This window comes from Curcuma longa, chromosome 17 (genome assembly GCF_044706935.1).
Source record: "Curcuma longa cultivar G26 ecotype Majalengka, Jawa Barat chromosome 17, ITB_CL_G26_1.1, whole genome shotgun sequence".
In the NCBI taxonomy this organism is placed as follows: Eukaryota; Viridiplantae; Streptophyta; class Magnoliopsida; order Zingiberales; family Zingiberaceae; genus Curcuma; species Curcuma longa.
In genome coordinates this window covers 4,484,991-4,500,362 of record NC_133877.1, presented here as the reverse complement: position 1 = coordinate 4,500,362, position 15,372 = coordinate 4,484,991, and the positions used below count along the sequence as shown (strand labels likewise).

Sequence of the window (15,372 nt, the reverse complement as noted above, 5' to 3'; positions counted from 1 at the left end):
AGAATACTAAGAGATATATAATCAAACTCGGTGTTTGAAAAGAAATAACACGATGATTGTAAATATTATTGATAAAAAACTAACAACTTTAAAACAATTAAACATGTGTTTAAACATACTGAAGACCCTAATTTTGCAAAGATAAAAATATCTTTAAAATCCTAACTCGATAAAAATAATAAAAAGATTAAAATTACTTCTCGCATCATTCTTCTCATTATGGAAAAAAATCACCCTCAAATTATTGGTTATATTATCATCAGAAGCGTTATTGACGCATTGTTGTCTTCTTAATGTGATGCAGTGAAAAACTATTGAATTTATCGATTTGCACACGAATACCAGAAATAATTTTCTAAAACTTGTTGATTCAGTAGAACACAAAGAAATAGGAAAGTAAAACTCATCGTTCTCGAAGAAGCAGACAGTGGCTGACTCCACAAGATCAACCTTACTTTGATACCAATTGATGCAACGGATAACTATTGATTTTATTGATCTATACATAGGGCTGAGTATTCGGTTAAAACTGAATTTAATTAACCGAAAATCGAATAAATCAATTTTTTTTGAACCAACTGAACCGACCGAATTTTTCAATAAAAATCGAACAAATCGAACAAATATTTTATCGATTAATTCAGTTTTTGACCGAATTAACTAATTTTTTTAAATATTATGAAAATTTTACTAATTAATTAAGAATTTATAAATTTATTTACTTGAAATTTATAAATTATTTTTCTAGTCCGATTTAATCGGTTTAACCGAATAAGGAATTTTAATATTGAAATTGAACCGAATAACTGAAATTCTGAAATAATTGAATCAAAATTTTTAATTCGGTCAGTTCGATCAGTTTATTCGGTTTAACCGAATTTTTGCTCACCTCTATTTACACACGAATATTAGAAATAATGATACAATAGATAACTATTGAATTCGTTGATTCGTACACGAATACTTGAATCATGATGTATATATTGCATAACTATTGAATATGTGATTTACATATAAATATCAGAAGTAATCTTTTAAACACTATTGATTCGACAGAATTCTAGACGATAAACAATCAAAGTCGACATTTGAGAAAATGATACGATCATAAATATTATTGATAAAAACTAAAAATTTTAAAATAATTAAATATGTATTTAAATAGACTGAACATCCTAATATTATAAAGATGAAAATATTCTCAAATTTTAACTTAACAAAAATAATAAAAAGATTAAATTGTTCTTCTTTATCCACATCAATAACTAAACAATACAATAAGTAAGAACGAATCAAAATCTTGAAAATGTGGACCAGCTGTAATTTGTTTTTTTTTGTATGATAAGTAACTATTTTCTATTATATATATTTTTATTTAATCCCATATTTGGAAATTACCATTCTACAAAATATTTTTTAAAAGCAGAATAATAGGAATTTCTCATGTTCATCTCTTACCATGGTTCCCAACCGCTACTTTTGCGTCCCTTGTCCCACTTGTCTCATTCCCCACCAACCCATTGCACTTGAAACCTACAACTAGCGCACAACCACAAATGCATTATCCTCCCTCAACTCTTCATATTTACCCAAACTCACAACTTTGGCACTCTCTAGACTCCTTTTTTTTCACTTAAAATTTTTTTCTTCTCATGAAATCACCAATTTGAATTCATAAGTAATTCATTTATGAGACCCACAAATAACAAGTTATTTTCACTTTATTAACTTGTTTATAATTAATGTAAAATTTATGTTTTTGAAAATATATGGTTAATATTGATTACATTGAATTATTAAAATATAATATTATTTGGTAGATATATTTAACTAAATAGATTGTGTCAAATCAATTCATTTTTTAAAATTGTAAATGACAAAATCAAATATCAATGAGATAAACTATCTATCTCCTAAAAAAAGGGCAACATGAAAAAATAAAATAAAATTGAATGTTTGATTTTACTAATAGAAATAAAATAATGAGAAAGTGTGACCAATTGGGAAGGAATGGAAAAATAAAGGGACTCCTTTGCTTATTTCTCCCGAACCGCCATTAGTTTTAGGTTTTGTGAAATATTTTCAAATTTTAATTTTTTACATCGTTATGTGTAATTTCTCAATTTCCGAGGGGGCTCGACGCTTAGTTGTCCAAGTTCTCGACTCTCTCTCCTTTTTAAGTTCTCTCTCCAAGAAATTGGATCATTCGATACTCTTCTCTCTCTCTCTTCGGGGGGTGGTGTGTTGATGCTGCCCGCTTCGCTCGCTTCCCACCGAGCGGAGACCTAAAACGGCGAGATTTCATCGCGTTCGAGCTATCAGGTGGGCGAACCGACCCAGCACTACTCGTCGTTTTCGATTGTAGGTTTCTGTATTGATCGTATTTTGTCGGTAAGTTTGCTGTGGGATTGGATTTCTTGTGAGATGCGGGACAAAGGTGGAAGATTTAAGATGTGGATCTTCCGATTGTCTTTCGACGCGCTGGTGTTCTAATTCTTTACTTTTTTGGGTGGTGATTCTTATTCAGATTTGGAGGAGGAACTGCGGCCGGGATTTATGTCCGTCAATCAATCCAGGGTTGGGAGGTCGGAGGCGCAGCATAGGAAACCCGTCCGATCGGGCAGCGCTGGCCAGCAAAAGGGAGTAGTCGGCAGCGGCTGGAAGGGCGGCGATTCCGTCCCTCGGCCAGCTGTCCACTCGCACTCATCCTATGCTCCTTCTGCTTCGTCAGTCGCGCCGCCATTGTCGACTGATCGAAGGTGACGCCCTTTTCTCTCTTTTTTTCTTTCTTTCTGATTGATACTCCCAATGCTTGATGGAATTGGTGTGGCCTTTAGTTTGATGGAATGGTTGTGTAGACCTAGCGTTTTTGCCCGATGGTTTGGACGTTTTTCTTTTATTTTATCTTGATCGAGGGCCTCTGTTTCTCGACGAGATTGATAATTTTAGTTTGGGTCGAAGCTCAAATTGTTTAATAGGATTTTTGACGGATTTGTTTGATTGTGTTTTTTATAGCTTCAAGAAATCAGGTAATGGACACGGCAATCAATCTGCGGTAAATGCATCCTCAAGTTCTGAAGCAAGCGGTGCTGCTATTTCTCATCAAGCATCTGTTGAGAATGGCGCTTGTCCCCATATTCGTTCTCCTGGTATTCTGTCCAGTTTTACTGTGTTCATATTTCTAATTGTCTAGGTCTTTTGCAGTGCCTACATCCATTTTACTTAGTGTTTTAGGGTCTGCATAGAGTGTTACGATTATAATAACTATTAATTGCCAACTTTTCTCAAATGGCATCACATGTTGATGATGATGGCTCTCAGGATATTCAGAATCAACATCACCAGCTGCGACAAAACCTGCTATCCCTAAAGCTCCATCTTCTCAATCTGCTTTTGGACCTTCAATTTCTGCACCATTGCAATCACCTAAAGGTTCATTGTTGATCATTTGTTGAATTCTGTGTATTCATTTTCATGTAGGTTGTCCTTAAGATAGATTTTTGAAAGTTATGATGCTAATAATGTATTAGAGAAAACTGTTTTCCATAATGCAGAACCTATATTTACTTCAATAAAATATTTTTATTTTTTTATCTCCTTAGCTGATGCATCCAAGACTTTTACTCTTCAGTTTGGCTCCATAAATCCTGGATTGATGAATGGATTACAGGTAATCACTGTTGGCTGGTTCAACTAATAAATTTGATTTGTTTTCCTTGTGATTGATTTGCTCATAATGGACAAATGCATTTTGGTTATTCAAGATTCCTGCTCGGACTAGCTCAGCACCGCCAAATCTTGATGAGCAAAATCGTGACCAGGTATGGTTGTTTTCATGAAATCACAAAGGCCATAGTAACAAGTTTATCAGGGGTGTATAATCTTTTAATGAACATACCAATGGTGCTTATGTTAATCATTTTTATCGAATTGATAGTAGATTTGGGATGTCTGTTTTGTCCCATGGTGATGATAGCATAGATTAAAATCTCGCAGTGTGTTGGTTGGCATGATTTTAGATTTTTTATTCCTCCCCCACATTGAGATGCAGAATAGGTTGTACTAACAAAGGCAAAGGCTAGAGATGCACCCAGATCGAGGTCTATACCAACCTCAGATGAGGACAACAATGACAAAGGTGTAGGTGGAGCCTAGGAGAACAGTAGAATGGCACACCAATGTCGAAGAAGGAGAAGGCATGTGTGCAATTTGTTTTGATATTTGGTGCAACAAGTCACGAGAGATGCAATGAATAGAGAAAGCAAGCTTGAGAGTGGGACAAGAGAGGCTAATCGATCAGAGAAGGGAAGAAGGAATGAAACCTACTGATGGATCGATCCAATGCTGCAACATGATGATCGAATTAGTGGCAAGTCGATCTAGATCTGCACAAGAAAGAGCATTGCGAGAGAGATCAGGTAGGAGAGAGCAATTGTGTGTGCGAGAGAGGAATTGTGTGCGTGAGAGAGAGGATAATAAGCAGAGCAAAAGAAATAAATAAAGATCTCATGCCAAAATTCCTAACTTAACCAAAAAAACATGACATTTAAACCAAAATGAGTTTACTTCTACCTTAGCCTGATCAAATCGAGCTTGAATTGGACACAATTTGAACGCATTCATCCCAAACAACAAATCCTATCCAAAGGACTCAACTAAACCCCAATTAGACTCCAATTAGGTTCCCTAATAGCCTATTAAATGGTTTCGTTTTGCTTAAATAACAAATAAAATTTAAAATTAAATAACAGCGAAATTTTGATTGAAAGTTAAACACAAAATATAACAGAAGTTAGAATTTTGTCTACATTCAAGTAATAGTTTTTGTACTAAAGGAAAAGTTTAGTGCAATTAATGGTTTAATAGAGATTTATATATGGAAGAAACAATGTGCAAATACAACGGCATATTCATTTTCTGGTTGATGCTTGGTATTTTTTTTTATCTTGCTCATACTTAAATTTAACTTTTTTCTATATCTTTATTAGTGGGCCCAACCAGAAGTTATGCTAAATGGAATGAAAAATGAAATGAAACAAGAGAGCTATGTTTCCAATTATGCATTTTAAGCAAATAATGTAAATTGCATAACTCTTGCTCTAGGACATGTATCTGTATTTCAAAGCTATTTATTTTTTGACTTAAACAAATTATGTATTTTAACTACATGGCTCTAGGGAAGCTTGGGCTAAAGACTTGAAGATTATTTTTATTTATTTATTTTGAGGAAATGAAGCTTTCACACATATAATTCATATTCCAGATCATTTTGATATTAAAAATGATGAAGAAAAGGTGAATGGATATTAATTTTTGTATATTGTCACATGGTGATAACCACTAGAGGAATAGGTAACATTCAATAGAGTTTGGTTATCAATATATTTTTTTACATTAATTTTGAAAAGGAAAAAAAAGAAAGATTTTGATTTATTTCTCTTTTGGTTGAAAAAATTACAATAAGAGATTTTGGTCTCATTATAACAATTCTCAGTTTGCAAAAATAGTATAACTATTAATGCAAGCATTAATTTAGATGAACACAACTACACTGATTTTTGATATAGAATACACATGAAATAGATGATGAAGTTATTTCTTTAGTTAGTTGGTGGGTTCCCACCTTAGAAAAAAGAAACAAGTAGAAACAATTAGGTTTCTTTTCGACCAAAAAAAATGGAAATTTGTAATTTGTTTGTCAAAAATAGAAGATGTTATCAGACACGATGTTATTACTTGTTGGTGTACATCTATAAGGAAGGCTGTCGATATTCTTAAATAATTTGTAATGTATTGTCCTCTAGTATTAATGGAAATGATTTTTTGAATTGGTATACATCTATATTTGATAGGAATAAGTATCAAAATCGTATCTGTACGACATAATATGGTGTCAAAACTGCATCATTTAGGTCAAACACTGACACTCTAGCAAAACTATGATATAGTTATGTGGATTCATGAGTTTGAGTTAGTACCATTACTACAAGTATAGTTTTTTTCAGCATTTTGATAAGGAAGTTGCTCGTCCTTGTAACCAAGTCATGTCAATTAGTGAAATTTGAGCATTAGTTTTGTATCACCTAGGATTTGAAATTTGGGACTAAGGTGAGAATATGAAATCAATTTAGTTTAACATAGGAAGCGGGAGGCTTCTTATGTTGGTCAATTTAATTTAACATAGAAAGTTTGTGGCTACTTATGTTGGACATTTTAGTTTAACATAGGAAGCAGGAGGCTACTTATGTTGGTTAATGAAATTTGATGGAGTTCTAGACTCTTAATCCTAGGCTTAGTGTGAAGGGACCATTGTCACTAAGGGCCAAGTTCAGTTCAGTTATGGACACCAATGATTTTCTTAATTTCTATGCTTCCTGCTGTGAATTTCAATCAGAATATTAATCGAGACTATGAGGTTTTGTTATTTTGCTTTATCAAAAGTGCAGGCTATTTCTCTTAGTTCATAGGTCTTAATGGGTCTATTTCCACTAAATTGCAGCCAGATATTTGTGATAATGTTGTGTTACCCTGATAAAATTAATATCTGTGTTCCATCAGGACGTGTATGACATGACTTGTATGCAATGCTTTAATCACAGTGCATCACACTGGTACTGGTTCTGAGTTCTGACAACTTTTGAACTGGTATAACATTCATTGATGCATATATCAATTAAAGAAAATCAAAAGAATTTATGTAATTGATAACTGATAATTTATTCCTGTGTAAATTCCAAATGGGGAATATGTTCCAACTACATCATAAAAAATGAATTATTAGGTTGGCTTGAAGTATCAATTCGTGTAATTGTGTACATTATATCTTGTCTATGTGGTGCATAATATTTCAACAACTTTGTAGGATTTGCTTGAAATTAAAGCTAAGCTTCGATAGATGACATATTGCTGTGTACTTGAGGTTGATAAACTGATGATGGTCCTTGCGGATAACTTCTGCAGGCCCATACCAAGTCAATGGGAGCTACTCCTTCTATTTCTGTATCCTCTGCGCCTAAACCACAGAAGCATCTAGCAAACAGAAAAGCTGGTGATGTTCATCAATCCAGTAGCGAGGAGTTCATCTCTGTACCACAGATAAAGAGGGATGCTAGTGTCTCTGTCCCATCTGCCCCGGTTGTACCTGTACCAACTTCATCTGGTCTGCCAATTACTGGGATGCCTTTGCCCATGCACACACAATTTCAACCTCAGAAAACACATGTTCTGCCAAAATTTGGTGTCCCTAGTGTACAGATGCATCGGCCTGGTCTCGCAGCCAATTCATTGCAAATGCCAATGACATTACCCATGGGGAATAACCCCCCAGTTCCGCAGCAAATTCTTGTTCCAAGTATTCAAACTCATTTTGTGCAACAACAGGCAATGATGCACCAGGGACAACCTCTTGGGTTTGTTCGTCCAATTGGCCAACTGTTACCTCCACAATTAGGCAGCATGGGAATTGGCATTACTACACAGTTCGCACAGCAACCAGGTACATATGGTGGTCCACGAAAGACCACAGTTAAGATTACTCATCCAGATACTCATGAAGAACTGAGGCTTGACAAGAATACTGATTTGAGCAAGGATGGTGATGCATCTGGACAAAGGCCACACCCAAATGTTATTCCTCAGCCTCATCCTTCTTTGTCATATCCTCATCAAACAAAATTTTCCCCAATACAACAAAACTCTTACAATCAGTCTCAGCGTATTTTTCCAACTTCTGTTCCTCCAGGGAGTGGACAGATGCCAACAAACTCACAGACTCCAAGGTATAATTATCCTCTCAATCAAATTGGCCCAAATTTGAACTTCTTAAACTCATCTGCAATCAACAATATTCCGAGTGGCAAAAGTTCATCTACAGCTCTGCATGACATTACTGAAGGGTTTCAATTGGATGCATTATCAATTTCTGCCTCACTGCCCTCTGCAGTCCAGGTAACTATGAAACCATTTGTTGGTTTGCAAAGTGTTAAAGCTGGCACACCTTTGTCCTCACCTTCTGTGGTCATTACCAAACCTTCCACCAAGGTAGAACCACCTATGCCAGTGAAGACTAGTGCAGATGAGACTACTCTTAATCAAAAAAGGACACAGACCAATCCAGGTGGTCCTGGCCAGCAACTTAAGTTGATTTCCAGATCGTCAACCAGTATCTCTGTTCCTGTCACCAATACAACTACCACAACTCCTGTCACACTTTCTGAAGCTTCGCTGTCTCCTGAAACACCAAACAGGGGGTCTGGATCAGTTCTGGATGGAATTGATGGCAAGAAAACTGAACATGCTCAAAGATGTGATAATTTAAAAGATAATGGGAAGACAAGCAAGGTGTGTGCTCTTGGTTCTATTGCTTTCTTGTTTGGCTGCTTATTTAACCTGTAAAATATGTTTGAATGCTTGCAGTTAGATGCATCTTCTCCTAAAGGTGTAAAGATGTCTCCTGAATCTGAAAACATGACTCTTCCAGACATTAGAACTACTGAGCCAGTTGTAGGTAGCGTAATGCCTTATGCATCTGTGTCAGTACCAGAAATAGCAGGTAAGGAAGCATCCCTTGATGCTTCAGTTGGTAATGGTGATTCATCTTCTGTGGCACCTGATGTTTTCTCTGGCAAAGAGAATCTTCCTTCTCAAACTTCTACCTCACTTGACACTATGGTTGGTGAAACTGCTACCTACAATCTGATGACTGCTGACTTGAGCGTGGGAAGCACAGGTTTGAATGTTAGGAAAGAAAAAAGATCTGAGTTAACAGAGGATAACAGCCTTGAAGCGTCAAATGATTCATTAGGAGATTGTAATGAAGCTAAAGTAGATTCATCTTCTACTATTGCAAAACCTTCTGAATTTGAGAAAGTTATATTGTCAAAACAAGATGACAAGCAGGCAAATTACTTGGAAGGGATATTTTTTAAGAAAGAAGAGATAGACAAGAAACTGCTTAATGGCTCTAGTAGTGATTTTGCAGAATTGAAGGAAAGTAGAACACAGAACCAAGAAAATAACTCTACAGATGCATCTTTAAACTCAACTGATTCTGAAACTGTAGTTGATTGTGATCTGTATGCAAAGGATGCCAATGCCGACCTCAATACCTTCTCAAGCAAACTAAAACTGAAATCCAGCAAGGAGGATAAATTAACAGATTGTAGTGGGGCACACAATGAAACAGCCCCTGCCTCTATTCCAACTGTTTCCATGGAACACAAACGAGATCTTAAAGTTGATTTACCTAATGATAGATTGACTTCGTCAACAATCTTGGGGCAAAAGAATAAACCTTTGTTAGATACCATGAAGCCTAAGATTACTGCTGGTAAAAAGAAAAATAGGAGGGAAATGTTTTCTAAAGCTGATGCTGCCTGCACATTTGATCTTTACACAGCATACAAGGGCCCGGAGGTAAAAAATGAGGTGGCTGTTAAATCAGAAAGTTTAAATAGTCCAACAGCTGCTGCAAATATCACACCGATAGGGTGTCCTACTAAGGATGTGGTTTCAAGTGATGAAGATATGCAAAATAAAGCTGAGTCAGATGATTGGGAAAACGTAGCGGATATATCTACTCCAAAGCTAAAAACACCAAAACATGGGCAGCATGCTGGTGAGGTAAGAAAGCAACATGATAGTAATGTTTGCGAAGCCACTACTTGGAAAAAGTACACAAGGGATTTTCTAATGAAACTCTCACAACATTTTACTCAGCTTCCTCTTGATTTTGACACTCGTTCCAATATATCAGATGTCTTGTCGGTAAGTCCACAAGGAAAATCACCATTGCCAAGTCCTGGGAAAAACAGTGATCGGCCATCTTCTCGGGGTGATCGACGTGCTGTTGGGCCGTTGGATGATGATAAATGGATAAAATCACATGCACATGCACATTATGGTTTTGATGGAAATGCAGCTATTAATCTTCGTCCTGGGCAGGGTGGCAGTCATGTGGTTGCAAGGAATCTACCTTGGCAGGCATCCAATCAATCTGGAGGAATTCTATCAGGATCAATGCAATCTCAAGCATCTCAGGGAGGCACACGACGGGGTAATCTTGATCCTGGAGATCGGTGGCAACTAACCAGAGGGTTGATACCCTCTCCTCAAACTCCCCTACCGGTGATGCACCGAGCTGAGAAAAAGTATGAAATTGGCAAGGTTTCTGATGAGGAAGAGGCAAAGCAAAGACAACTAAAAGGCATCCTTAACAAGCTGACTCCTCAAAATTTTGAAAAGCTCTTTGCTCAGGTCGTGGAGGTTAACATAGACAATCTTGTAACCCTTACTGGTGTCATCTCACAAATCTTTGACAAGGCTTTGATGGAACCCACTTTCTGTGAGATGTATGCTAATTTCTGTTTTCATTTAGCAAGCGCATTGCCAGATTTCAATGAAGCCAATGAGAAAATAACTTTTAAAAGGTTGCTCCTTAACAAATGCCAGGAGGAATTTGAAAGAGGGGAGAGAGAACAGGCTGAGGCTAATAATGTTGAAGATGAAGGTGAGGTCAAGCAGTCCAAAGAGGAAAAGGAACAGAAAAGGCTCCAGGCCCGCAGACGTATGTTAGGTAATATACGTTTGATTGGAGAATTATATAAGAAGAGGATGTTAACTGAGAGAATTATGCATGAGTGTATCAAGAAATTACTGGGTCAATATCAAAATCCTGATGAGGAAGATATTGAAGCACTGTGCAAATTGATGAGTACAATTGGAGAAATGATAGATCACTCCAAGGCAAAGGAACACATGGATGCATATTTTGACATGATGGCCACGCTTTCAACAAATCAACAGTTATCTTCTCGTGTAAGATTCATGTTGAGAGATGCAATTGATCTTAGAAAGAATAAATGGCAACAGAGGCGGAAAGTTGAGGGACCAAAGAAGATTGATGAGGTTCACAGAGATGCAGCACAAGAAAGGCAAGCTCAGTCTAGCAGATTATATCGTGGCCCTGTCATTAATAGTGTCACAAGACATGGTCAAGCAGCTGATTATGGTTCTCGTGGTTCTGCTCCATTAAGCTCTCCAAGTCCCCAGCAGGTTGGTGGTCATCGAGCATTGCCATCTCAGGCTCGTGGCTATGGTATCCAAGATGCACGATTAGAGGATAGACATCAGTTTGAAGGACGAACTGCATCACTTCCCCTCCAACATAGATCTACTGATGATGATTCTATTACACTTGGTCCTCAAGGTGGCCTAGCACGGGGAATGTCTATCCGAGGACACTCATCAATATTAAATGTATCTTCTGAAATTTCTCCAAATATTGAACATCATAGAGTGCCATCTTGTACAAACAATACTATTTATACAGCAGGAAGGTCTACTAGAGCGACATATGATCAACTAAGTCCTCAAGATCATAACAATCAGTACGGCAGCAGAGATGGAAAGATTTCGGATCGTACATTTGAGAGATCTTCAACAAGTAATCTACCTGGTGGGCAATTGCATGGCACTTCTAATAGCAGCCTAGCTGCAGTTTCTGGAACAAAAACTCTTTCAGAAGAAGTTTTGCGAGAAAAATCCATTTCAGCAATTAGAGAGTTCTACAGGTTCTTTCATCAATCGTGTTTCTATAATTTTATAGGCTAAGCAAATTCTGATTGCAATGTTTAGTAAATAGCCTTTGTTTTTGTGTTGATATGGTATCTTATTCACATTACTCTATTTGTGCCTACCATGGTGCTTATCTATGTTCAATTTTTCACACTTATAACCAATATTAGAAAACATCTAAAATATAAATGGATAACGTATATATTCTATGTTATTCATCCTTAATCAATCCCATGTTTAGAGGACTCTTTTAGTTGGATAACTATTATCTGCACATCTTTTTTGCTGGTTGCACTTGCACTGATAGAGAAAAGACTCATTTGCACATACCTGAAGTTTAGATGATTAAATATCAAGTGAGGCAGGGCTTGGATTACTATCTTCACAAGTTCTTATTTTGATTGGTTAGATGCTAAGGTGGATCCACTAGAATGAATAAAAGAAATTGTGGTTACCGAGTAAAACTAAGTTTTGGAAATATGTAGTTACCGAGTAAAAGTTCCCAGAAATTGTGGATGAGAGCCAAATGAGATCTGAGTCCAAATATCCAGGACTAGAAATTTTGCTTTTACAAGAAATTAGGCTATTTTGATTATGATCTCATTTGTGATTAACCGAGTTGCTACAAATAAAGTAATCCAAGAAATAAGAAAAATGGAGCAAGAAATAGTTGCACAGAGGTTCTCTGGATACCATAGTGCATTTTTCAAGGCCTTTTGCCAGTTGTAGTAACCGGCATAAGGGGAAATACACTGGGAAGGCGCTATCCCTAGGTTTGAGCATAGATCAAACTCGAGAGAATTGCGATAGTAGAATAAGTACTAGTTTAGGAGCAAACTTAAACCTAACATCAGTTTCCCAATATCTTTCTTGAAAGTGATGTAGGTTTCTCTTTTTATTTATCAAAAGGATGTTTCTTTAGGAGCAAACTTAAACCTAACATCAGTTTCCCAATATCTTTCTTGAAAGTGATGTAGGTTTCTCTTTTTATTTATCAAAAGGATGTTTCCTTTGTAGGTTAAACTGTTTTCGATGTTGCAGATTCCTTATACCAGATTACACAATAATGTTATTGCAAGTCCATCTTAGTCAAGTTGTGTCATGCATCTTTCTATCTTATAGCTTGTTCAGCCTCTCAAAACCTAACAATTTCTTTTGTGTGTCACATTTCGTTCACATTTGAGGCATTTTTAATTTAAGAACATTAATTGCTTTCTTATATTTTGTTAGTTTTGACTTTCTATCATTTGGTGGCATTTCTTGATGCCTCTTTAAGTTATATTGACCTAATGATTTATGGTTTCTTGTTTTCATTTGTCAACATATTTTTAAACTTCATTTACAACTAAACCTTGTTTTTTCTCCAGTGCCAAGGATGAGAAGGAAGTTGCATTATGCATCAAGGAATTAAATGCTCCAAGCTTTTATCCGACTATGGTAACAGTATGGATTACTGACTCCTTTGAGAGAAATAATGTGGAAAGGGAGCTCCTAGTGAAGCTTATTATCAACCTCTACAAATCTAGAGATTGCTTGCTTAATCAATCACAACTACTCCAAGGGTATGAAAGCAAAGGAGGAAACTACTTATGACAATAAAGATGCATTTTGAACTACTGGTCCAATCCTTACTGACCATTGCTCCTTTTTATCAGGTTTGAATCTGTTCTTGCTTCATTGGAGGATGCTGTAAATGATGCGCCAAGAGCACCAGAGTTTCTTGGTCGCATCTTTGCCAAAATTATTTTGGAAGATGTGATGGCTTTGAGTGATGTAGGAAGATTGATACTTCAAGGAGGTGAAGAACCAGGCCAACTGAGAGAGGTTGGCCTAGCAGCAGAGTTGCTTGGGAACATATTGGAGACCTTAAAATTGGAAAGAGGACTTTCCATTACGAATGAGATCCGAGTTAGCTCAAATCTCCAGCTAGATGATTTCCTCCCGCCGTCTCCACTGAAAGCAAAAAAGTTGGAACCTTTTCTTTAGATTGAATGGTGCTCTGCATAGAGCAGTATGTTCTTGATTTTAGGCGCTTTAGGAAATCCATTCATCCATCCATAAAACCGTTGCTGGGACACAACGAAGGCATTATTTATGGGATGTTTTCATATTTGCTCCTAGTCCAGTGTCAATAGGGGCTAGGTAGGCAAGCTTTTTGATTTGCAGTTGATAAAAGGTTTTGTTTGCTTTTCTTTGTTTTTTTTTATAAAGATTTTAAGTACATTAAATTCAGATTCATTCACATTCATTTTTTGAATTCCGTGATATTTTTTTTTTATCTTTGATTCCAGCATAGTTTCCAGCGTAACCATGTTGAGTGAGAATTTGGAGTTTTTGAACTGAGCATGCGAGGTTAGTGATGTATTTCTATGTTCTTCAGAATTTAACAATGCTTCTTTGGTCCATCTTTGACAGATAACAATTCAGAATTCTAATATTGTTTATTTACCTCTCATCAAACATTATAATCTTAATTCTTTTATCATATTCACTAGTGATTTTCTCGCGTATGAATATGAACTAGGATTTGCAGAGTGTGATTGGCATAGGCAAAAAAAACCACTGATAATGATGAGTAATTGGACAGTATTGGAATTTTAGATGACATTATGTAGACAAAAAAAGGTAGAAACTAGTGAATTTTTACTATGTATTTTATTTTATGATACATTAAGTATATTATCGATTTCACACTTTATATAAAGTGTTTGATTATTAGAAAAAATTATCATGTTTGAATTTTTATTAATTAATACTTCTCTGAAAAAAGATCTAATAGATAAGTATTTTTTTTAAAATTATCATCGAGTATGTAGTTTTTAGAATTGGTTATTTTGGAGATGATCTGTTTGGATTCACGAAAATTATTTACTGATCATCAAAATAACTCCGAAAGCATTTATAATTGGGACTCGAATTTTAAATACCCGAGAGATTGTGTAGATGTTTGATTTCTACACCATTTACGATTGAGTACGTGATGAAATGGATTGGGGCATTTGGAAACAATCCGAGCGTCTCGCGCATTCAGTTCGTCATTTGGAAACAATCCGAGCGTCTCGCGCATTCAGTTCGTAGACGAGTGTCGCGCACAAAGATGAGCAAGATATTTTTACTTTATATATATATATATATTTGGACCAGGATGACGTTATAATAACGCCACGTTTATCTTCCTTTTTAGAGTTTGATATCGAGTGACTTTCTTTATATTATAATTTATGTTCTCGATTTAACTAAATCTTAGATAAAATGCATATCATATGATGCTCTACTTCAATCGTTGACTTTTCTTCTCATTTACAAGTTGAATACTTCGTTAAAAGTAGACTTAATATATAAAATATTTCGATCAAGATGCCACATCATATATCACAATTAAATTCATTAATGAATTCTTCCAACATATTTAAGTTTTTTAGAAATTAAAACCAATTTAATTTGATCCAATCTGTTTCTGTCACAGCATTAGGAATGCAGTTTCTTCTGCTTTTACTTTGTTGAGAATAAAGCGGTTTACTCGGAGGAATAAGAGAAACTATTGAATTCCTGGTTTCTATCATCACAGTCCTCTCAAGCATAATTTGCATGACCCAATTTAGGATCCAAATCAGAGAGTAAAATTGTAAGATCCTATTAAAAATTTTTAAAATTTTATAATACATGATTAATAATAAAAAAAATATTAAAAAAATTTATTTATATATAAATAATATTAATAATTTCGATCTCATAGATGATATTATTATCTATATAGATTTAAATTAATTAATAATTTAATTATCATTCTAATATAAG

At 35.6% G+C, this 15,372-nt stretch overlaps 1 protein-coding gene across 3 annotated transcripts; it reads left to right on the top strand.

Moving 5' to 3' along the window:
- Positions 1–2,239: 2,239 nt before the first annotated feature.
- On the top strand, positions 2,240–14,019 carry LOC141811427 (eukaryotic translation initiation factor 4G-like). 3 transcript variants are annotated; one of them, XR_012600174.1, is made up of 11 exons: positions 2,240–2,322; positions 2,528–2,759; positions 3,016–3,149; positions 3,322–3,432; positions 3,603–3,670; positions 3,765–3,821; positions 6,961–8,340; positions 8,416–11,570; positions 12,942–13,136; positions 13,230–13,750; positions 13,866–14,019. XR_012600174.1 is itself a non-coding variant. In XM_074699469.1 (10 exons), exons 2-10 carry the CDS (start codon positions 2,557–2,559, stop codon positions 13,558–13,560), a joined length of 5,634 nt encoding a protein of 1,877 aa, XP_074555570.1. In that variant the 5' UTR covers positions 2,240–2,322; positions 2,528–2,556; the 3' UTR covers positions 13,561–13,831. The 3 variants fall into 3 exon arrangements, 2 of the variants coding, with proteins under 2 accessions (XP_074555570.1, XP_074555571.1); XM_074699469.1 differs by lacking the exon at positions 13,866–14,019 and having other exon boundaries at positions 13,230–13,831; XM_074699470.1 differs by lacking the exons at positions 2,240–2,322; positions 13,866–14,019 and having other exon boundaries at positions 2,555–2,759; positions 3,030–3,149; positions 13,230–13,831.
- Positions 14,020–15,372: the final 1,353 nt, after the last annotated feature.

Coding starts and splice junctions, on each gene's coding strand:
- LOC141811427 (XM_074699469.1), top strand. CDS start 2,557: ATGTCCGTCAATCAATCCAGGGTTGGGAGGTCGGAGGCGCAGCATAGG. Junction 3,150..3,321: donor TCCCCATATTCGTTCTCCTG/GTATTCTGTCCA, acceptor GATGGCTCTCAG/GATATTCAGAATCAACATCA. Junction 3,433..3,602: donor ACCATTGCAATCACCTAAAG/GTTCATTGTTGA, acceptor TTATCTCCTTAG/CTGATGCATCCAAGACTTTT.